The 20,103-nt window shown below is 33.9% G+C and overlaps 2 protein-coding genes and 1 non-coding gene across 4 annotated transcripts; 2 read left to right on the top strand and 1 right to left on the bottom strand.

Annotated features, from left to right (window-relative positions):
- The first annotated feature begins 1,168 nt into the window (after positions 1–1,168).
- Positions 1,169–6,781, top strand: LOC18098610 (uncharacterized). Of its 2 annotated transcripts, XM_006382355.3 has the most exons (6): positions 1,169–1,755; positions 2,298–2,408; positions 2,518–2,576; positions 2,681–4,447; positions 5,501–5,636; positions 5,944–6,781. In XM_006382355.3, exons 1-6 carry the CDS (start codon positions 1,749–1,751, stop codon positions 6,609–6,611), a joined length of 2,748 nt encoding a protein of 915 aa, XP_006382417.3. In that variant the 5' UTR covers positions 1,169–1,748; the 3' UTR covers positions 6,612–6,781. The 2 variants fall into 2 exon arrangements, with proteins under 2 accessions (XP_006382417.3, XP_024458101.2); XM_024602333.2 differs by lacking the exon at positions 2,298–2,408.
- A 4,383-nt stretch (positions 6,782–11,164) lies between these two features.
- LOC18098609 (uncharacterized) lies at positions 11,165–12,751 on the top strand. The gene has a single exon (XM_006382354.3). It carries the CDS (start codon positions 11,239–11,241, stop codon positions 12,514–12,516), a length of 1,278 nt encoding a protein of 425 aa, XP_006382416.1. The 5' UTR covers positions 11,165–11,238; the 3' UTR covers positions 12,517–12,751.
- A 4,887-nt stretch (positions 12,752–17,638) lies between these two features.
- On the bottom strand, positions 17,639–17,710 carry TRNAP-CGG (transfer RNA proline (anticodon CGG)). The gene has a single exon. It is a non-coding gene; the product is annotated as a tRNA-Pro (tRNA).
- Positions 17,711–20,103: the final 2,393 nt, after the last annotated feature.

The following is a 20,103-nucleotide window of genomic DNA, read 5'->3' as shown; positions in this document are numbered from 1 at the left end:
TTAATTAAACCAAGTGGAACCCATCAATTTGTAGGTCCAAAGAACCACAAAACCATGTTAAGCAGCCATGTGGGAGGATAGGGAAGAGTGCCACCTTTGCTAGACATGAGAATGGGATGGAATAAAAATATTATTTAATCAAGATTATTAATTTACCGAGAATATTTATTGAATCTGTAATCTAGGAATTAGAAACTAGTTTATCCTGTAAAATTAGTATTTTACATTTGACTCGAAATCACTTGGTCGGTGCCATTTTCTCATCTATGCATAATTTACTCATGCTAAAATTAAAAAAATATCAAAGGACGCGGATGGTCAACAATTTGAAATAGCATGTGTAGATATTGACTTTGAAAACTTGATTTACATTGTGTTTGGTATTTTTTTTGGATTAAAAGTGTTTTTTTTTAAATATATTTGGGTTGAGAATGATTTCTAAATTTTTTTTTGAATGATTTGATATTTTTAAATGTTTTTGACACATTAAAATATGTTAAAATCATAGATAAAACACTTATAAAAATATTAACTATGATGGTTTTTAGTTTAAATATATATATTTTTATAGAAACATATGCATTTCATTACAAAACACATATCAACTAGTCAACTAAGTGTTTCTTAAAATATATCTGGTTAATAATTATTAATTTCTTAAAATATTTATGGGTTGATTTAATGATTTTAAATGGTTCAGATACATTGATATAAAAAAAAACATTAACATAAAAAAACATATCTATAATTTTAGTCTATAATCATTAACATAAAAAAACACAAACATTTAGTGATCAAGTAAGTGTTTCTTCTTTGTTTACCTTGGTTTAAATTAAAAAAAAAAACTTATCTATAATTTTAAGAAATACACATTCATAACTAATAAATTCCTTAGAATTTTATAATTTTAACATAAATAACATCTCTTGATCAAACAAAAAAGATAGGCTTAACATCAATGCACTAAATCTAATCCCAATAATTTGTAAATCTTTTTAATATGGATTGGATTGTATTTATTTTACCATACTTGAAAAAAAATTGATTCAATCTTGATCTATGTGAAAAATAATTGAAAAATCATCACTAACTTTGGAAAACCAAAAGGCCAAAAACACCCGGTTGGTTCACTTGTTTATGTTAATAAATCAATTATTTTAGTCACAATTCCACAGGAGTTTACTCCTCAAACTCTTGCAGTCTTGCCATAAAGTCACAGCAGTGTCTCATCGTCTCAAAAATCTAATGCCATCAACAGCACAAGACAGGCAGTCCACCATCCCCTCTCTCCCTCCGGACTGACACATTTTTACTCTTTTTTAAACTGGCTTGTTTTAACCGCATGTTTTTGGACCATTCCTCGTGCACCCCAAATCTCGTGTGTTTCCCTCTATCTGCTAATGTCACCATATTTTAGCTCTTCTTGACTTCATTTTCCAGCCATTTTGTTAAAAACCCTACTTTTTAAGCCTTCAGGCATCTGGTTTTGTTAACTTTTGCTCAAAAAACAACCTCTTACAGGCAAAGTTGAGAGCTTGGAGTTTGAAAAAATGTGGGATTCTTGGATAGTATGGGTTGACTAGTGAGATTCATATGAAATGGTTCAGAGTTTGTGAGATTTGAAGAAAACCCTTTCGATTTAAGTTATTTCTGGATGTTTTCGATCTGTTTTGTGGTTCTAAGGCAAATGGGATTTGGTTGATTTTGCTGTTTATGCGAGTAACGGTTGGAACCTTGACTCTTGGAGGATGTCAAGTAAGATTTTGATTCACATGAATCGTTTTTTGCCTTTTCTTTTTTGCTTTCTTTTGTTAATTTAAAGATTTTCCAGTTAAGTGAAGGTTATTTGGCTCTGTAATGCCTGTGATTTTGGCAATGTTGGTTATTTAAAGAAGGATCTGATTTACTTGGTAATTAGTGTAGGTTTTTTTGTATTACCTCTCCACTTGTGTGTAAACATCTAGCATTTGTGTTTTTTGCTTGCTGAATGAGCAATGTAGCTGACATTAGGCGTGGATGTGGTTTTTCAAGGTCTAATCTTTTGTGTCCTAATTGTGTTTCAATTCATCTTTAGAGCTTGTTTAATTTTAAATTTGGAACTTGATGGCAATGTAGTTTGGCTGATGGGTTCTGTTTGATTATTTTGTAAAATGCAGAGGTAAATTTGGGTTTTTGATGAGACAAATTTGCCTATTTGAATCGTTCTCCTGGTTAAGAATGACTTCGAAAGAATTTATTAGAAGTTGGTTTTTCTAGGTTTTACTTATTGCTGAAACCATTTCAATTATGATTTGTAGATAATATGATGGAGGGTGAGAGAAAACGTTCAAAAGGAGGCCTTTTTAACTTGTTTGATTGGAATGGGAAGTCTCGGAAGAAGCTGTTTGCGAATAATTCTGAATTACCTGGTATAGTTGTTGTCTTGAAGATTATGGCTGTCCGTATCGTAATTTCTGATTGTTTCCTAAGTTGTCCAGTTTTTAACTTGATTTATGTCTGTATGTGTTGTGATTGTAGAAGGATTAAAGCAAGGAAAAGAAAATGTTGAAAAAATGGAAAAGCTTCTGCTTCAGGCGGTGAGCATTCATCTCTCTCCTGTTGTACTTTTATTTTCTACTATCCTTTAGTTGTTATAAAATCTCAAACATGATTTAACGGTTTGTTTTTCCTGTACATCCAGGGGGAGCTGGATGATAGAAGAGCAAACTTGAGTAACAGAGGAAGTAGTGACTTTAGTTGTGCTTCATCAATGACTAGTGATGAAGGATATGGAACAAGGGCCCCTGGGGCAGTTGCAAGGCTTATGGGTCTGGATTCTTTGCCAACATCAAATGTTGCTGAGCCCTCTTCTACCCTAGTTTTTGATTCACGCTCTCTTAGGGCATTTCAATATGATAGCAGCTCGCCAAATTTATGGAGTGAATATAACCCTGTGGACCACCTCAATGTTCCATATAAGCAAGAGAAGTATGCTTGGAATTCTGTGGAATCGAGGCCGCATAAGGTGGAAAACCGGCCAAGTAAGAGATTTCAAACTGAAACATTGCCTCCAAAATCAGCTAAATCAATTCCGTCTACCCACCATAAGTTGTTGTCTCCTATTAAGAATCCTGGATTCACCCCAACAAAGAATGCGGCTTACATAATGGAGGCAGCTGCAAAGATAATTGAGGCAAATCCCAAGGCAACTAGCAGTGGTAAAGTTCCATCAATCGGGACTTCTTCAGTTCCTTTGAGAATTCGAGATTTGAAACAGAAAATGGAAGCTGCTGCACATACAACATCTAAGCCCCAAAGATCAAGTGAATCCTCTGTTGCCAAGAATACAAAAGGACAACAAAGTGACAAGAGTTGGAGTGGACCAGAAGGCCTGTCATCATCCAAGGCTTCTACAAGTTCAGAAAAAGGCACTCCCAGCAGTTTGAAGAACAAGGGGAAGTCTGTTCCACTTGCAGCACAAGCAAAGTCCACTAATGGTCAAAGAAGGGATGGATCAACATTGAAAAGTAAGAGTATTGTGAAACAGAAGGAAAAGAATGAGGTCAAAACAAACCAGATGCTTAAGACCCAGCCTCGCACACAAAATACTGTACAGAAGAGAATCTCTGAAAGCAGGACCAGTAATGTGCTTCAGCAGAATAACCTCAAGCAAAATTCTGCACCCAATAAAGATAGTTCAGGTTTGAAGAATTCACTTTCTAATCAGCAAGGTAGAAAAACAAAATCCACTAGTGGTTCTGTTGGACAAAGTAGGACTGTAAAAAAGGTTGTTGTAAAGCCCGAAACTGTGCCCAGAAAGATGGGCTTGGTCATGACAGATTCTGAAAAGGAGAAAACTAAGAATATAGCTCGGAAGAAACGTTCTGTCAGTGGTGATCTCCAAATTGACAGAAATGCCACTCCTAATGTATCATTCAATAAGGATGAAATGTCTACAAAAAGTAATGTTGTAATGGATGGGAACATGAATATGGCCATGGATAACAGGAAAAGTGGCATGGATGTTGTTTCATTTACGTTCTCGTCTCCCATAAAGCGGGCCACGCCTAGCTCTCAGTCATCTGGACAAATGTTGGAGAAATGTAGCAGTTCTGCTATCGACTCTTTTGGTAGTAAAGATCATCCCTCCTTAAAAAGTTCAATGTCTTATTTTCCTGGATTGAATGTTATGGGAGGTGACGTGTTGGGTGTTCTTTTGGAACAAAAACTGAGAGAATTAACATATAAAGTAGAGTCTTCCCATTGTAATGTGATCAGAGAGGAGACTTCTTCTACTTCTTTGTCCATTTTTCAAAACTCATCAACTCCCAATGTGGCAAGCACCTCCTCCGCAGCACTGGACAAGATGCTTCAAGTTGGTCATGATAAAGATAAGTCAGACAGCCTAGGTTACTTCGATTGTATTTTGGTGGAAAATTCACAGCTTGCTATGAACCAAAAGTGGCAGGTCAGTCATATGTCCACAATCTGCAGATGCATCGTTCCTTTTTTGGCATCTCTGATCTACATTATCTGTTTTCTTCTTGGAATTTTGATATGCTCGAGTGACAATAGGAATTCATTTTTTTTTTGTCAGTATTCAGTTTCAAGATAAGCTTTTCCTGATGTGAGTAATATTACATTCTCGGAAAAGAATTGAAAGTTTAGTTCTATTCTTTGATGTAGGTAACATTTGTGTTATGTTGTAGATGCCTTTGTAGGTGACCTATCTGGTAGAGGTTGACAATCGGGTTAATTTATTCCATGCCTCTACTGTATTGTATATGTATATCATTAAAGATATAGTAGATAAAGTAGGAAGAATACATGTTTGTGTTTTTGCCAAGTCCAATAATGTTCAGAAAATCTTCTGCGTGAGTTCAAATGGGCACTTGCTTCTCCTAGTTCTGCTGTAAAGGTGGTATATTCTCTTACATTGCAGATAATGTCTTGAGTCAGGTAGAAATGCTCTGGAAGCTGTACCCTGGAATTTTTTATTTTCATTTTTTGCGAGTGCTAAAGAGTCTGGATTTAGTTGTTAATTGTTTGGGGCAGATGCCAGTCCTTGTATTGGTTTTATCTGTGGAACTTGGAGCCTGTGTGCAAATTATTGCCAATACCTTCTTCTTCTTCTTGTTTTTTTTTTAATTTTTTTTTAATATAATTTCTGAGTCGGGTAGAATTGCTCTGGAAGCTGTCCCCTGGATTTGCTGGTTTTCATTTTTGCGTGTGCTAAAGAGTCTGGATTTTAGTCGGTAATTGTTTGGTGCAGATGCAAGTCCTTGTATTGTTTTTATCTGTAGAATTTGGAGCCTGTGTGCAAGTTGTTGCCAATACCTTCCACTTAACCAATGAGCACATTAGCATACAGAATTCTGTATGTAGAAAAGCTAAGCAGATGCTAACGGGATTGGAAGTTCTGACAAAAAATAATTCAATTAGCATTTCTCATCTTCAGAAGTGAATATAGGTTCACAGCTTATTTGCCTCCCTAACAATCTCACTTGGACAACCTTTTCAGCAATCAGAAGATATGGAAGTGCAAAGCAGTAGCAGCAATTACAGTGAAACTGGAAAGGAACTCAAGTGTCAACGTACCAGCCCAGTTTCAATTCTCGAACCTTCTTTTGCAAGTGGAAGTTGCTCATATCTCAACGGTAAAGCTGTACCCTGATTCTCTTGGACTTCTTTTTCTAACTATGCATTTGGATTTGGAAAAATCTCGTCACTTCATGCATGATAATTTGGAAATAAACCAATATCATTTAAATGCCAATAAGGAACCTAGTGGTGGTAATTTGTGACTGATATTTAGGAAGATAAGCACATCTAATTTTTCAATTCAGGTTCGGGGTTGTGTGCACCTTTTAAGATCTTCATAATGTGATGTGGGGTGTTCTCTCTTTTTTGGATAAAATTACGTTTTGATGAAAATAGTGACCAAAATATATACTCAATTTTCAGGAAGTAGCCATTGCTCAACAAATGAATCTGTAGGAATGGAGGGTGAAACCGAGCTATCAGACTCAGCCTCCTCAATATCTACAGTGGATGTGGTAAGAAAATATACAACTAGGACATGCAGCATAACAGAATCGAAGGAATCAAGCGACTGGGAACTAGATTTCATGAGGGATATACTTGTCAGTGCAGAGCTAAACTTGAAAGATTTCTCATTGGGTCAAACCTCCAACGTCATAAACCCCAATCTTTTTGATCAGTTGGAGAATCAAGACCAGGGGATGGAAAGTAATGAAGAAGATTACTCCAAGCTTGCGCGAAAGCTTTTGTTTGATTGTGTTAGTGAATCCCTGGACTTTAAATGTGGACAAATTTTGTTAGGGAGCTGCAAAGCATGGGCTAGATTGTCAACATTGTTTCAAAGGAAGGGGTGGTTGGCAGAGGAGCTGTACAAGGAAATTTTGGGTTGGCAAAGCATGGGAGACATGATGTTGGATGAGCTTGTAGACCAGGACATGAGCACTCGGTATGGGAAATGGCTCGACTTTAGCATAGAAGCATTTGAAGAGGGTCTAGAGATTGAGAATGGGATTCTAACTTCTTTGGTTGATGAATTGGTTTCTGATTTTTACCCTTGTAAAACCCTTCAAGAAGGTCGTCCTCTCATTTAACTTCAACTGTATCTAAGGTAACCTGTTGACCTTACATTCCTTTGATTTTGGCAGAGGAAACAAGAACATGATCACCACTCGTAACCTTGCATGTTTTCCATGTTCTGACCATCTGTAATCTCCATTTTCGAAGTGCACTTTTCACTTCCTAAAATATTTGGTTCCCTCCAGATTTCCGTCAGAGTTAACTACTGGTAGAACAATCTAACAATCAGAATTCTGTCTGAATATTTGATTCGGCCGTGATCCGGGCTTACCAGATCATAGACCAGGCTAGGCCTTATAACATTCCATCTCAGGCCGAATGCCTGTTGGCACAGCAGGCATGGGATAATCTTATTGTCACCACTTTCTTGTATGCAAATACATGTTACAAGAATTACAAATTTACAGTAAATGGCATGCCCACAGCAATCTCGTGAGTATATATGATATTATTGGCACTATCCATGTATAGAACCCTCCACCTGTAGAGAAGGCAAATTCATAATTATTAAACCAAGCTGGGTTTGGGTGGTGATGGATTGAGTGGGATGATCCAATTTAACTATTTTTTTAAAAAAAAAGAGATTTAAAATGATGTTTTGACAAGTAGGTTTTTAATTGGATAATTGATCAACTAAGTTTTTGACCATCCTCTCTTATTTATTATTAAACTTGGCCTGGGATGGGATTCGGTCAAATGAATCTCAGATTTCCCTTTCAGATTCAGTAACTATGGGGAAAATCAATGAACCTTTGAGAATATGAAACCAATTAATTAAAGAAAACAAAAGATTCAACAGAAAAGGAATCCAAGAACACTCGTTGGAAGGTTGTCAATTGAGCTAGTCAGACAGAGTTCATTTATTCCTGATGGCTACTTGTAATAACCTATTAAGCCATGTTGTTTTTTCACATATTTTTTGTTGGATAATTTTTATTTTTAAAACAGTATAATTTTAATTATAAAAAAATTAAAATTATTTAAACTAGATCAAGTTAACTTATCTAATTTATAATTTAAACTAAGTTTGATTATTATGAATACAAGTGTAATTTTTTTTTTCTAGAATTTAAAATCACTTGCAGATGCATTTTATTTATTTATTTTTAAATTTTTAATTATTCATCAAAACATAGTTTATTTTTTGATATGTTATTCATATTCTCAATAAATATGTTTAGTATTGTGATACCATATATCTTTTATTTAAAAACATATATTTTGATATTTTTTTATTTTATTTTTGATGTTGACACATTAAAAACACTTAAAAATATCTAAAAAAAATTAACAATTTAATTTTTTTTTTTTTTTAAATTACAACATAAAAACAAACACTCCCAAAAATATATAAAAGTAGAGAAATTTTCATATGCTTCATTAAATAGAACCGTCCACAGGAAGTATAGTTTTTTTTTTTCTTTTTTTTTTGCTGTCTCCGGGAACTGGTGTGTGCCATAGGCTATGAATCCACATGTCAGATCTGGATTGGGTGATTATACATTTATTTAATTTATGCAAGGACACCAATATTCTTCTTTCTTGGACAGAGAAACCACTGAAAAGAGGCAGTGTATTCTGCAATATTGTCAACAGATTAGCACGAAATCTTTATTCTTATTAATGAATTGTTTAAGACAGGATTAGCAGTTTACTTTACTTAAGATAATGATCTTTTGGTTCTCCGAACCGCAAGAAATATTTCTTAAAAAAATCATAAACCTAGAAAACAGGGTTTACTAAAACACAGAACCTTAGCCTCGTTGTAGCCGCCCAAAAGTTAGGATCCTATGAATTTTCCTACAACTTATTGTCTCAAAAGCCCTAGAAGGAGATGGGGTTTTACAGTGGATCAATGCACCCATTTTCATGCATTTTCTTAGAGGGTTTTCCTACCTTCATCAGCCATTTAAATCCTTCATTTATTTTATTTTGAATTATGACAAATGAAAAATGATTTATACCATTAATTAACTAACACCCAGAATGTCAACTCTCCATCCATCACTCGAAAAATTGCAAGTTCCAAACGAGTCGAGCTCCACTAGCTAGGTTTTCTTTCTGAGAGTGGTGACCCCCTGCATGATCAGTGTACTATGCGTGGATCTCGAGGAGATCAGAGGGCTGAGGATGGAAGATGTACCCTTCTGATGTATATATACACATCCTGCCATGGAGAATGGAACAAGGACAGGTCACATGTGACAGGCCAAATGGCCTTCATGGGGGAGGAGAGGGAGTGTATGACATCATAGAGAAAGCACAAAAAGACCCACACAAATGGCCATGGCAGGAGGCCAAACGTGCTGCCTTGCTCGTAAATTTCTTGTCCATGTTCGCTTTCCCGTTTTCCCACCTCGATCCCTACTCTTCTCTCAATGTTTACACCTTTTTTCATGACATTCTGCTTCCTGCTTCCTCTTTTTTGCCTCGATTTATCCTTGCTAAAAAACACTTTATGCTCTCCGCCGAATGGTTATAAATTTTATCATTAATTGTTCGTACAAATAATGGCTCATTAACTCCGTGCCGGAAGGATAGTGAAGGGAAAGCAATTCAATATAACTTGAACAATTACAGTGTGTTTGGTAGTGTGGTTGTGAGTGCTTTTTAAATAATTTTTTGTGTTAAAATACATGTCAATGATATTTTTTTATTTTTTAAAAATCATTTTTGATATCAGCACATCAAAACGATCCAAAACATACAAACCATATTTAATTTTAGTAAAAAAAAAAAAATTCAAATTTTTTGGGAACGCAGCCGCAGCCACGTTCCCAAACGTTCCCTTACAGTTTAGATTCTAATAGACTTCTTGATTGGGGTGAGAAAAAAATAAAAAAACCAGAAAATAAATAATTAAAAAAACAAAATTGTGAAAACAAACCAATTAAACTGATTAAAATTTTAAAAAAACCGACCGGTTTGGTTTTGATTTTATAAACCTAAAACTGAAAAAACCGAACCGAAAAAACCCGGAAAAAAAACCGAGCTAAACCGGAAAAAAACCAAGCCAAAATCGAGTCAAACCAGTTTGAACTGGTATTGTTCTAAAAAATCAAACCGAACCAAAACCAGTCAATTTGAACCGGTTTCAGTTTTATTTTTTAATTTAATTTGGTTATTTTTTTAATAAAAATCAAACCAAACTAAAAATAATCACATCTATTTCTCGATAAATAAAAATAAAAGTTTGGGACTCGATGAACTTGTAGACAAAAATCGTTTGATATGCCTGAGAGTGAAATCTCGATATAAAATTTTAGATATTGCAAGAATAAAATTTAATCTAAGATCACTAGTTTGTCCTCTGTGGGCTAGTTTCTTTTCAAAACAAAAATATCTCGAAAAGAGAAGACGGCAGTGTTATTATTATTATTATTATTATTATTTTTGATATTTTAAAAGTTTAATAACAGTTATTTTTTAAAATATTTTTTATTTAAAAATATATTAAAATAATATTTTTTTTATTTTTAAAAATTATTTTTAACGTCAAATATAAAAATAATAAAAAAATAATTTTAAATGAAAAAATAAAAAAATTTAAAAATATAATTTCAAAATCATTTCCAAAGAAGCTTTCCCTCGAAGTTTGAGATATTTAATATTTAAATTGGAAAATAATTCCTGAATCATTAAAGATTTTGTAAAAAGTCCTGGTCATCAAAGGAGGGTGGTTACATGAACATTGCATATGGGCTGGCAAATGATTCTTGTTCAATTCTTTCTGCAATCAAATCACAAAATAGTAACTAATTTTTTTGGCCAAAAATATATGGTCTAAATTTATGAGTTCAATGTACCTTTGATTCTTGTCTTCAATTAATAGTCTACCCGATGCATTTTGAAGTATACTATTAAAATTATAGCCGTTGAGTCCCATGTAAGATTTGGCTCACAAGTTTATTAACTTAATCTCAAAATAATATTATTTTAATAAAAATTAAATGAATTAACATTGTTAAAAAAAAAAATCTTTAGAGGTAGCTATATAAATTTTTATTGGAGTTTGAACATGTGGTCATATTTAATTAAATTAATTCATTTAAAATAAAATTTAGCTTAAACTAAATTCTAGATAAATTAGTTGTTATATCGACATTTCAAGTAATTCCTCTTTATTTTTGTGTTTTAAAAGTGTTTTTGAAAAAAATTGAATTTTTTTTTAATTTTTTTTATTTACTTTAAATTAATATTTTTTGATATTTTCAAATCATTTTGATGTGCTGATGTCAAAAATAATTTTTGTATCAAACTCCTGAAATTTTCATGGGATGATTAAGAAATAAAAATCCCAAATTCTCCCCCTTTGATAATTAAAACCCACAAATTCAATGTACCTCTTTCCATTTGAATTTGACAAATAAAAAAATGGCATTATTTGGAAATTCCAAAACATGTAAAACCCATTTAATTTCTTTTTTAAGGATTTCTAATTTCCAAAATCTAATTGTCATTAGTCAAAGATAATGAAAAAGACAATGGCATTAGATGTTATAACTCATCATCTTCAAGGGCAATTTAAGAACCCAACCAAGTCTCAAAACCCCTATTTACTTGCACAACACAGGCACTTTGCAACCCCAACAATTGTCTCTCCCTCTCTCTCTGTCGTTCTTACACAAACAGCAAAGAAAAATGGAGCTGCAAGAAACCCAGAGTAAGAACAAAAATGGCCAAACCTCTACACCAGACCCAAAAACAGACCTTGGAAACCCTTACAATGGCAAAACTTTAGAAACCCATTACTTTACTGAAGACTTTGACAGTGCTTGTTCCACACCTTATGTTAGCGCGCCTTCTAGCCCGGGTCGACCCGGATCGGGACCCGTTAACGGCGGGTTCTTTTATAGTTGTCCGGCAAGTCCAAGGCATTTCGCAATGACATCAGCGGAAAAGGCAATGGCGAATTTTGCTTCTTCGCCTGATAATAGTGTCGCTATTGGTTATGAGTTTGAATTCTCTGCACGGTTTGGCTCGACCGGGTCGGGTCAACCCGGATCCATGAGTTCAGCTGATGAGCTTTTCCTGAATGGTCAGATCCGCCCCATGAAGTTGTCTTCTCATTTGCAGAGACCCCAGGTGTTAGCTCCTTTGATGGATCTTGAAAATGAAGAGGAAGATGGAGATAGTAGTAATGAAGATGAATTCATGAAGGGTTGGAGAAAGGTTGGTGCTCATGGTGAAAGTATGTCGAGAGGAAGAGATCTGAGGTTAAAGAACAAATCTTTACGTAGAAGAACAAGATCCATGTCACCATTGAGAAGCACTTCTTTTGAGTTTGAAGATTATGGTGAAGAAAACAAGAACGTAATTGATGGGTCTATTACTTCTTTGGAAGTTAATGATGAAAGTCTCAAGCTTGATGAGGCTACAACTAGTGGTGGCACTGATACTCCTCCAGCTTCTGCATCATCTTCAAGGTCATCATCAGCTGGAAGGAACTCAAAAAAATGGGTTTTTTTGAAAGATCTTCTTTATAGAAGCAAGAGTGAAGGGAGGAGCAACAACAAGTTTTGGTCTAACTTTTCCTTCTCACCGGTCAAGGAGAAGAGTAAGAAACAAAGTACTGGTGTCCAACTTGGTGTGTCAAAAGAGAAGGCTAGCAGCAGCAGCAGCACCAACAATAGTAGGTCTAATGTTGGTAGTGAGAGTCAGAAAGTGAAGGGAAATAGTGGGCATGGCTCTTCTTCTTCTTCAGGGAAGAAGCCAATGAATGGAATAGGCAAGAGGAGAGTACCAGCATCACCACATGAGTTACATTATAAGGCAAGTAAAGCACAAGCTGAGGAGATGAGAAAGAAGACATTTTTGCCTTACAGACAAGGTTTACTGGGGTGTTTAGGGTTCAGTTCAAAGGGTTATGGAGCTATGAATGGATTTGCTAGAGCTTTGAATCCTGTTTCATCCAGGTAATTAAGTAATCAAATGTGTTAAAAGGAACTTGTATATACATTTTATGATTTTTTTTTTAATTTACTTTCCTTTCTGTTAAATCTTGTTGTATTTTTATGTATTTATTGATGGATATTCTTCTCTTTTAGCTTAAAAGAGAAGTTTGTCCCTGATCTATGTATTTTGTACTTTCTCTCATAGGGTGTTTTAAGCCTAGAGAAAGATCAATATCACTTTCTACCAGTAATTACTTCCCTCTGCACCAAGTTCTAATTTGACTGAGATGTGATAATATTAGGTGTAAATCACAAGTGGGATTAATGTGAAACAGTGCACTAATTGGATTATTGCATCAATAATATCGTCCACATGGTTGGAGGACACATAATTCTGTGATGTTAGGTAGTAAAGGTCCCCTATCACCTCCAATTACACGATGATGCCTCCGAAATTGACCCACAATTATAAAGGGATTTCATGTTGTTTTGGCTGTATCTTGCTTGCCCAATTTCATATTGATATGCACATGTGATATTTTGCACGAGAATAGTGATGTAGAGACATTGGTAAAGAGGGTGAGGTGACCCATTTGCCTTTTCAAAATCTAAGATCACTTGACAAACTTTGGAAAATCTGGGGCCATCAAGAATCTCACTGTCCCTTCATCATCTTTAAATTATTCTGCCTTGATCAATCCGCACCAGTAATCTAGCTAGATGTAGATTGAGTTTGCTAATTAATGGGTGCTTTGTAATCTTATTTAAATGGGGCATGGTGTTTCATGGACATGGACATGGACATGGTCCCGTAGAGGAGATGATGAGACAATGACATAAAGGAGTTGGAGATAATGAGACATGCTTGATCTTGATATAGTTTGTAGTCATTCTAAACTTCCCTAGCAAATTTTTGCACTTCTTTTTGGATTCTTCCATCTGGGCCTCTCATCCTTTGATCATTATATTTCACCCCATCATTTCACAAAGGATAAAAGATGAGAAAACTCCACTTAATTGTCTGTTGATGTCCTCCTTCATTGACCCTTGTCTGAATACTTGGAAGGAACATAACAGCCTAAGTAACAAGTAACAACATGAACTTTTTGATGTAAAAAATAATTTTCGATGCATTTCTAAATTATATCTAAAAAAAACCAATCGTTATCGTAAACTTGAACACTCAGGAGAAACCCTTCGTTTTTTTCTTTTATTTTTTTTGTGTCTTCTCATTTTAACCATGCAAATGAAGGCTTTGCTACTGGTACTATACATATCTGAAAGTAGCCGGTCAACAAATACAGGAAGTGTACGGAATAGAAAAGATTGAGACATGGAGAGCATGTTCCCTGTTCTTCTCGCTTTGAAAGGATAATGGAGAACATTTACTCTTTATCCTTCCCGTTTTGAACCCTTCTGCAAGGACAAGGGAGGTTATATTTCTCTCTTTTAAAAACTATTTTAGAAATAAATTATTTTTATATTTTATTTTCATCTCATCAATTAAACATTCTTTTCAAATCTGAGCATCAACCTTACATGTGTTAGGTGACAGGTCCATCAAATTGGGACATATGAATTTTTAGCCTGGGAAAAAATAGTGGCAAAATCACATCATGGCCCCTCAACTCCATTATTGTACATGGGCGGGCTCGTATCCAAGTTTCCATGTTATCGTAAGAATCAAAATGATGACACAAGTCATGGGTCGGACCTGAAAAGTCTATTTGAAGTTCAACATATTGTTCTATCACTATCTGCCTAGGCTGTTTCCTTTCTCTGTTTTTTTCATTTTTTTTTAAAAAAAGGGAATTTCCCTCGTCAAACAATTTATGTCAAAGAAAGTTTGGCCAGCTATTGAATAAGAGCTTTTTTTTTTCTCTCCTGAAATGATAGGAAAACTGTAATCTTAGTTATATAGCTAAACCAGGATTAACTTAATGAACCGACTTGAAATCTAACCAACTCAGAAGGAGAATTTATACACTATGATTCGGTTAAAAAGGAGCAGCAACAGGTTAATACACTCTGTACCTTGTTTCTGACTGGTTTAATGACTGTAACTATAACAGAAGTTTTCTTTGGCAACTAACAAAAGGTTTTATAACGAGGTTTCAAGCTTCTGCTTTTGGAGAAACCTAGTTTATTGCAAAGAAAATCCAGTTTCCTGTCAAACGAACAGCCGCAATCACAGGCTGTAGGCTTGGTAGAAGCTTTGGAGAGCACCCATTTGTCTGTTTCTACATTTTCTCAGAGGAAGAAAATCCCTCATTTAGGCCTACGTAGTGGGGTCCAATGCAATACAAGCTTTTCTGGGTGGCTATGTTGAGTTATGAACTATCCATGTGAGCTTTTCAGAGAATCCCTTTCACCTCGCTGCCACATATTTTTCAACTTTACACGAATTTCTTACTGCCCTAAAAATCCACTCTTGAAACAACCTCGAATAGACGAATACCCGAGTAGCCAGCTCCACTTGACTGCCTGTTGATTAATGGGATCTGTGAGCCTGGCTAGTGGCACTCGAGAAGCGGGGAAGGGAGATTTGTGCATATTGAGAAGCCGGATTGAATCAAAGTTATTATACCCCTCTCCACCCATTACCTCTCTCAATGCCTAGATTACGAGTTGATTTGGTTAATTCCAAACAGTATTTGTTTTAACTGGTTTGTCAGGTCATAGATTGACCTGTCAAGTCAGTATTTTACGATGCTATTTTTGCATGAATAATCGATATTGTTGAGCTGCTTGAGGCCCCAGGATAATCCAAAAAAAAAATACAAGCAACATGAATGGGACCGTGATAAATTTTTATAAAAAATGGGAAAAAGAAAGAATGTAAAGTATAAAGGATAAAAAAAAAATCAGTTAGAAAGAAAAAAAAGCCAACATCACATTGGTTAACCTTTAAAACATGTTAATGCGGTGTCATGAGCTAATCCAACTAGAAATAATTACCTATCTTAATTCTCAATAAATTTAATTTTAGAAGAAAAATTGAAAAAAAACTAAATTTGACAAAAAACCCCCTAAAAAATAGTAATATAAAAAAATAAGAACTAAATGTCATATACAAAAATAAGGGAGAAAATAACATTAATTGATTTAATGATGAAATTTTTTTAAAATCAAATATTTTATAAAAGAAATCAAAACAAAAACCCAAAATTAAAAGAAAATAGATCAAATCTGAAACCAAAACAAAATTAAAAATAACATTTCAGTGTCATAGTATAAAATTAAAAAAAAAATTGAAATTGCAAATACTAAAATATTCTTCAAAAGAAGTAAAAATAAAAATTAAAAAATTAAAAGAAAAGGAATCAAATTTGAAATCAAAACAAAACAAGAAGGCAAATATCATTCTAATCAAGGGAGAAACCAAAAACAAATTTAAAGTTTGCAAAAAAAAAATTAAGATGCAAATCATATAAAAAAAATAAAAAGAAGAATGAATTTGATAACCCAAAATAATAAGAGGATCACATTTTTTTTCTTCGCCAATGCCTTTCTTGAGGCAGAGAGAGAGAGAGAGAGAGAGAGAGAGAGAGAGAACAAAAAAAAGAACAATGTTGCTAGAGCCAAACCGCCCCACGAAACACTTACATAGCTTTTAATATGGACGGAGACGTCGTGTTCTTTTAAACACCCATGTTATTGTAGAGTTTCAACCTTCTAAATCCTCTACATGCATCTAAAATACAAAATTACCCCTGCATTCATCCTATAATAACAAAATTACCACTTTAAAAAGACAAATAAAACCTATCCAAGTTAATAAATTTCTTATTCAAGATGTAACCAAATAAATTTATTGTGCATTTTAAAACAAAAAGATGAACTCACCTCTCAAGCAAATGTAGATTTATTTAGATTTCAAGGGTACCGTACTAATAAAAAGTAAAAGATTTTTTTAACCTCAATAAATATTACAATCACCGATAGCTTCTTGTGTAATTACAAAAATACCCTCATAAGCCAAGCAAGTAAAAATTTGTTGTGAAGGGAAAAACAGTAATTATACTAATCCCCTTCATAGTGCACTTAATCTGTATGTACAGTGAAAACACCATCCCATTCATTTTTTTTTCAATTTTAATTCATGCCTTAATAAAAGAACTTTTCTTTCTTATTCATCTTTAAAAAACCATTCATTTTTTTTTAAAATAATCCGTACAAAGAAATGTAGAGAAATGTGATACCAGTAATCATCAACAACTTTATGAAAAAAAAGAAAAGAAAATGAGATAAACATAGAAAAAAGTGAGAAAGAAAAAATTATTTTATTGAAAATGTAAGAATTATAAAAAGTATAAATCACGAAGTTTGTTGATTTTGTTAATAATATGCTTATTGTCATGCATGATTTTTTTTAATAATTAATAATTATATATTTTTTATTCCTAAATGAATCAAATCATAATTTTCACATGATTTTTTCTCTTCTCACAAAACCCATATCCTATCGTCCAATCCTCTCCTCCTTTACTTTATTTTCTAAATCTTTACCCTTTCAAAAACTCCAAGGTTTTATTAAAATTCTCAATCTATTATATTTTTATAGTAATCTCAAAATTCTCCCAAATTCTTAAAATAATTTCTGTGGCATGAAATTGTTTTCGATTATCTTCTAGCTATTATAATAGATATGGCCACAACCTAACTTCTAAGCCAATCTCACCTATATTTTTTGTTCAATCCCGACTTATATCTGAAATTTAAATAATTTATAAGTTGATTGATAAATACTGTTCTAATTTATAAGGGTTTATTTATATACGGGTTAACATTCCCCAGATAATTGCAAACAATACTCCTGTCACAAAAACAATCTTTTTTTAATTAAATTTTAATATTAATATATCAAATTAATTTTTCTTTGGCATTTAATGACGGATGCAGGGTGTTGGAAACTTTGAATTTAGTTCTAAATGAGACAAAGATACTGAGCGACTATAGAATGTGTGAAAAACGGAACGTCTTCCATCCTTCTTCTAACTATTGAAACTGAGTCTTGCTTGCATTTCTATATTTGGACTTGTATGAACAAAAACTCAAGACGATGATATGAATGGCAAGTTCTGCTCTTGTGCTCTCAGCCATTACATGAATGTTCATCAAAGATGGAGAAGAAGCTTAAAAAAAAAGGGGTGTTGCAAGAATCGAACTCACGACCTCTCGCACCCGAAGCGAGAATCATACCACTAGACCAAACACCCAACATGCTCTCCTGATTTTCTAATAAAAGATCTAGTTCATATTGATTCCAAAAACAGAAATCAGTGTTAAGAAGGTCTAATGTTTAGATTCTTTTCAATTTTTCTTAGTTTTCAAGCTCAAATTTGTATTGTAAGTTTCACTTTAAGTGAAATAAATAAATTCTTCTTTTGTTCTTGTTAGATAAATAGGCTGCTGCTGGTGTTCATAACACATTCCGAAGAAAATTGGACCCAGAGGAGTACTTAGACCAGAGAGGCTATACAAGTTAAATCACCGTGCAAACCTCAGACCAGAGAGGCTTTCCAAGTTAAATCACCGTGCAAACCTCAGACCAGAGAAACTACTCTATAGAATATTAAAGCAAGGAGATAAGAAATTGAAAGCTTAAGATTAAAATATGACACAGGCTGAAGAAATAGCAAAGTATAATCATAACAATGAGCTACTGATCAAAATCCTTTATTTATTTATTTATCATAAAGCTGTTTGTATAACTCACTTTCGCAAGTTGTGCTCCTCATTATCCAGTCATTCCATCCAATCTAACTCCTCCTGAAAATATAAATTTACCTAATTAAAGAAATAAATTAATGAATGACTAACCTCTTCAACCAGTGCAGACAGAGATTTCAACCGGAGGCTCACAAGATGATGACCCATTCCTAAAACCATCGCACGTTTGTATGATCCCACCAAATTAATCTGTCACAGATCATCGGCAACCCATCTGTCCATCTTCGCAAAATCTTTCAAAAACTCCTTCCATTGAAACTGCTGTTCTTGGGATTTATTCTTGACACACAATAAGAAACTATACCCAACTTATCTTTAATGCGTCTTTGGAGTGTCCGCTCCGTTGTATAACCCATCTGTCCATCTTCGCAAAATCTTTCAAAAACTCCTTCCATTGAAACTGCTGTTCTTGGGATTTATTCTTGACACACAATAAGAAACTATACCCAACTTATCTTTAATGCGTCTTTGGAGTGTCCGCTCAGTTGTATAACTGTTCTTGGGATTTATTCTTGACACACAATAAGAAACTATACCCAACTTATCTTTAATGCGTCTTTGGAGTGTCCGCTCCGTTGTATAACTGTTCTCTCTGAGCATATCACATCTTCTCTTCGCGATTTTAAAGACAGGAATCGATGAAATTGAATAAAGTGCAAGAAAAAGGAACAGGGGGGGAGACAGCCGGCATGGGGAGGTATTAATTCGTCTCCTATGAATGTATCTGTATTTTGAGCTTCCTCGATAATCCCCTTCAGATCAATTTCAGCCAATTATAACTCTGTCCTTAATTCATTCACCTCCGTTTCGGTTTCCTTCCTTTTTCTGGTTTTTATGTAATTTTTGGATACAAATTAATTTACTCCAATATTTCAAAACAATGGTTTGTATTAAACAATTAATTCACATTAAAAACTTTACCTCACGGAAAAACATTTCTCTAACAAGCAAATAGTTGCATTTGTTCATTTTTGTTCTAGTTTTTTCCGAACTGGGTTTTTTAGAAGCTGGATTGGTATAGAATTATGGTTTAATGTTGTTGGTAGTGTGTGCAGCGAAAGGGGTTTGTTTTAGTTTTTCCCGACTTGGGTGTTTTTAGAAGATGGATTGGTATACAAGTGTGGTCTAATGCTGTTGCTGTTGCTGTGTGCAGCGAAAGGGCCACCGGTGCGAAGGAAGCCGATCTCAAAGTTCTGGCCGGCGAAAACTCAGTTTAGCTACTTGTTTTATATAACTTTAGATATCAACAAACTTGTTTTACCACATATTACCTTTCCACTTGGATTTTGTTCGTCGTGTGGCCACTTCCAAAGCTTCTGAATACCATTTGCTCCTGGAGCCAGCATGCCAGCACCAGAATTTGTGTATAGAAGACGAACCACCTGGATAGAAAAATGAGAAGGTTGACATATTATCAGACTAGAAAATCAGGCGGTACAGCATGAACATTAGAAGAATCTCAAAGCACCTTGCTGGAGGTGTCTGTGCTGCTAGGCAAGGTAACCAATCCACAATCCCCGGGATCTACAATTTCAGCCATCAGCCATGGTTTCGTTTTATCAATCACATCATTACAGTTATTGGTAGTTTGTAAATGAATAATAATAATAAAAATTTCATATTAAAAAGAAACATAAATGTAAGTTTTTATTGTGTAAGTTAAGTGAAAACTATGATAAATAAGCTCTATTAATGAGTTTTTTTAACACTATTATATAAATATTTATAATATTAAAAGATAACATTTGATACTTAGTATGTTTAAATAATAGTTTTTAACATTTATAACTGTTGTAATAAAACTAAATAATAATTTTTTAATTTAATTTAAAATATAATTATTTCATTAAAAATCATATAATTTTATTAATAAATATAA

The sequence above is a fragment of the Populus trichocarpa genome, chromosome 5 (genome assembly GCF_000002775.5).
Source record: "Populus trichocarpa isolate Nisqually-1 chromosome 5, P.trichocarpa_v4.1, whole genome shotgun sequence".
Lineage (NCBI taxonomy): Eukaryota > Viridiplantae > Streptophyta > Magnoliopsida > Malpighiales > Salicaceae > Populus > Populus trichocarpa.
Note: the sequence above shows the minus strand (reverse complement) of the source record. Positions and strands in the feature narration are given on the sequence as shown.

Coding starts and splice junctions, on each gene's coding strand:
- LOC18098610 (XM_006382355.3), top strand. Junction 4,448..5,500: donor CTATGAACCAAAAGTGGCAG/GTCAGTCATATG, acceptor CAACCTTTTCAG/CAATCAGAAGATATGGAAGT. Junction 5,637..5,943: donor AAGTTGCTCATATCTCAACG/GTAAAGCTGTAC, acceptor CTCAATTTTCAG/GAAGTAGCCATTGCTCAACA.
- LOC18098609 (XM_006382354.3), top strand. CDS start 11,239: ATGGAGCTGCAAGAAACCCAGAGTAAGAACAAAAATGGCCAAACCTCT.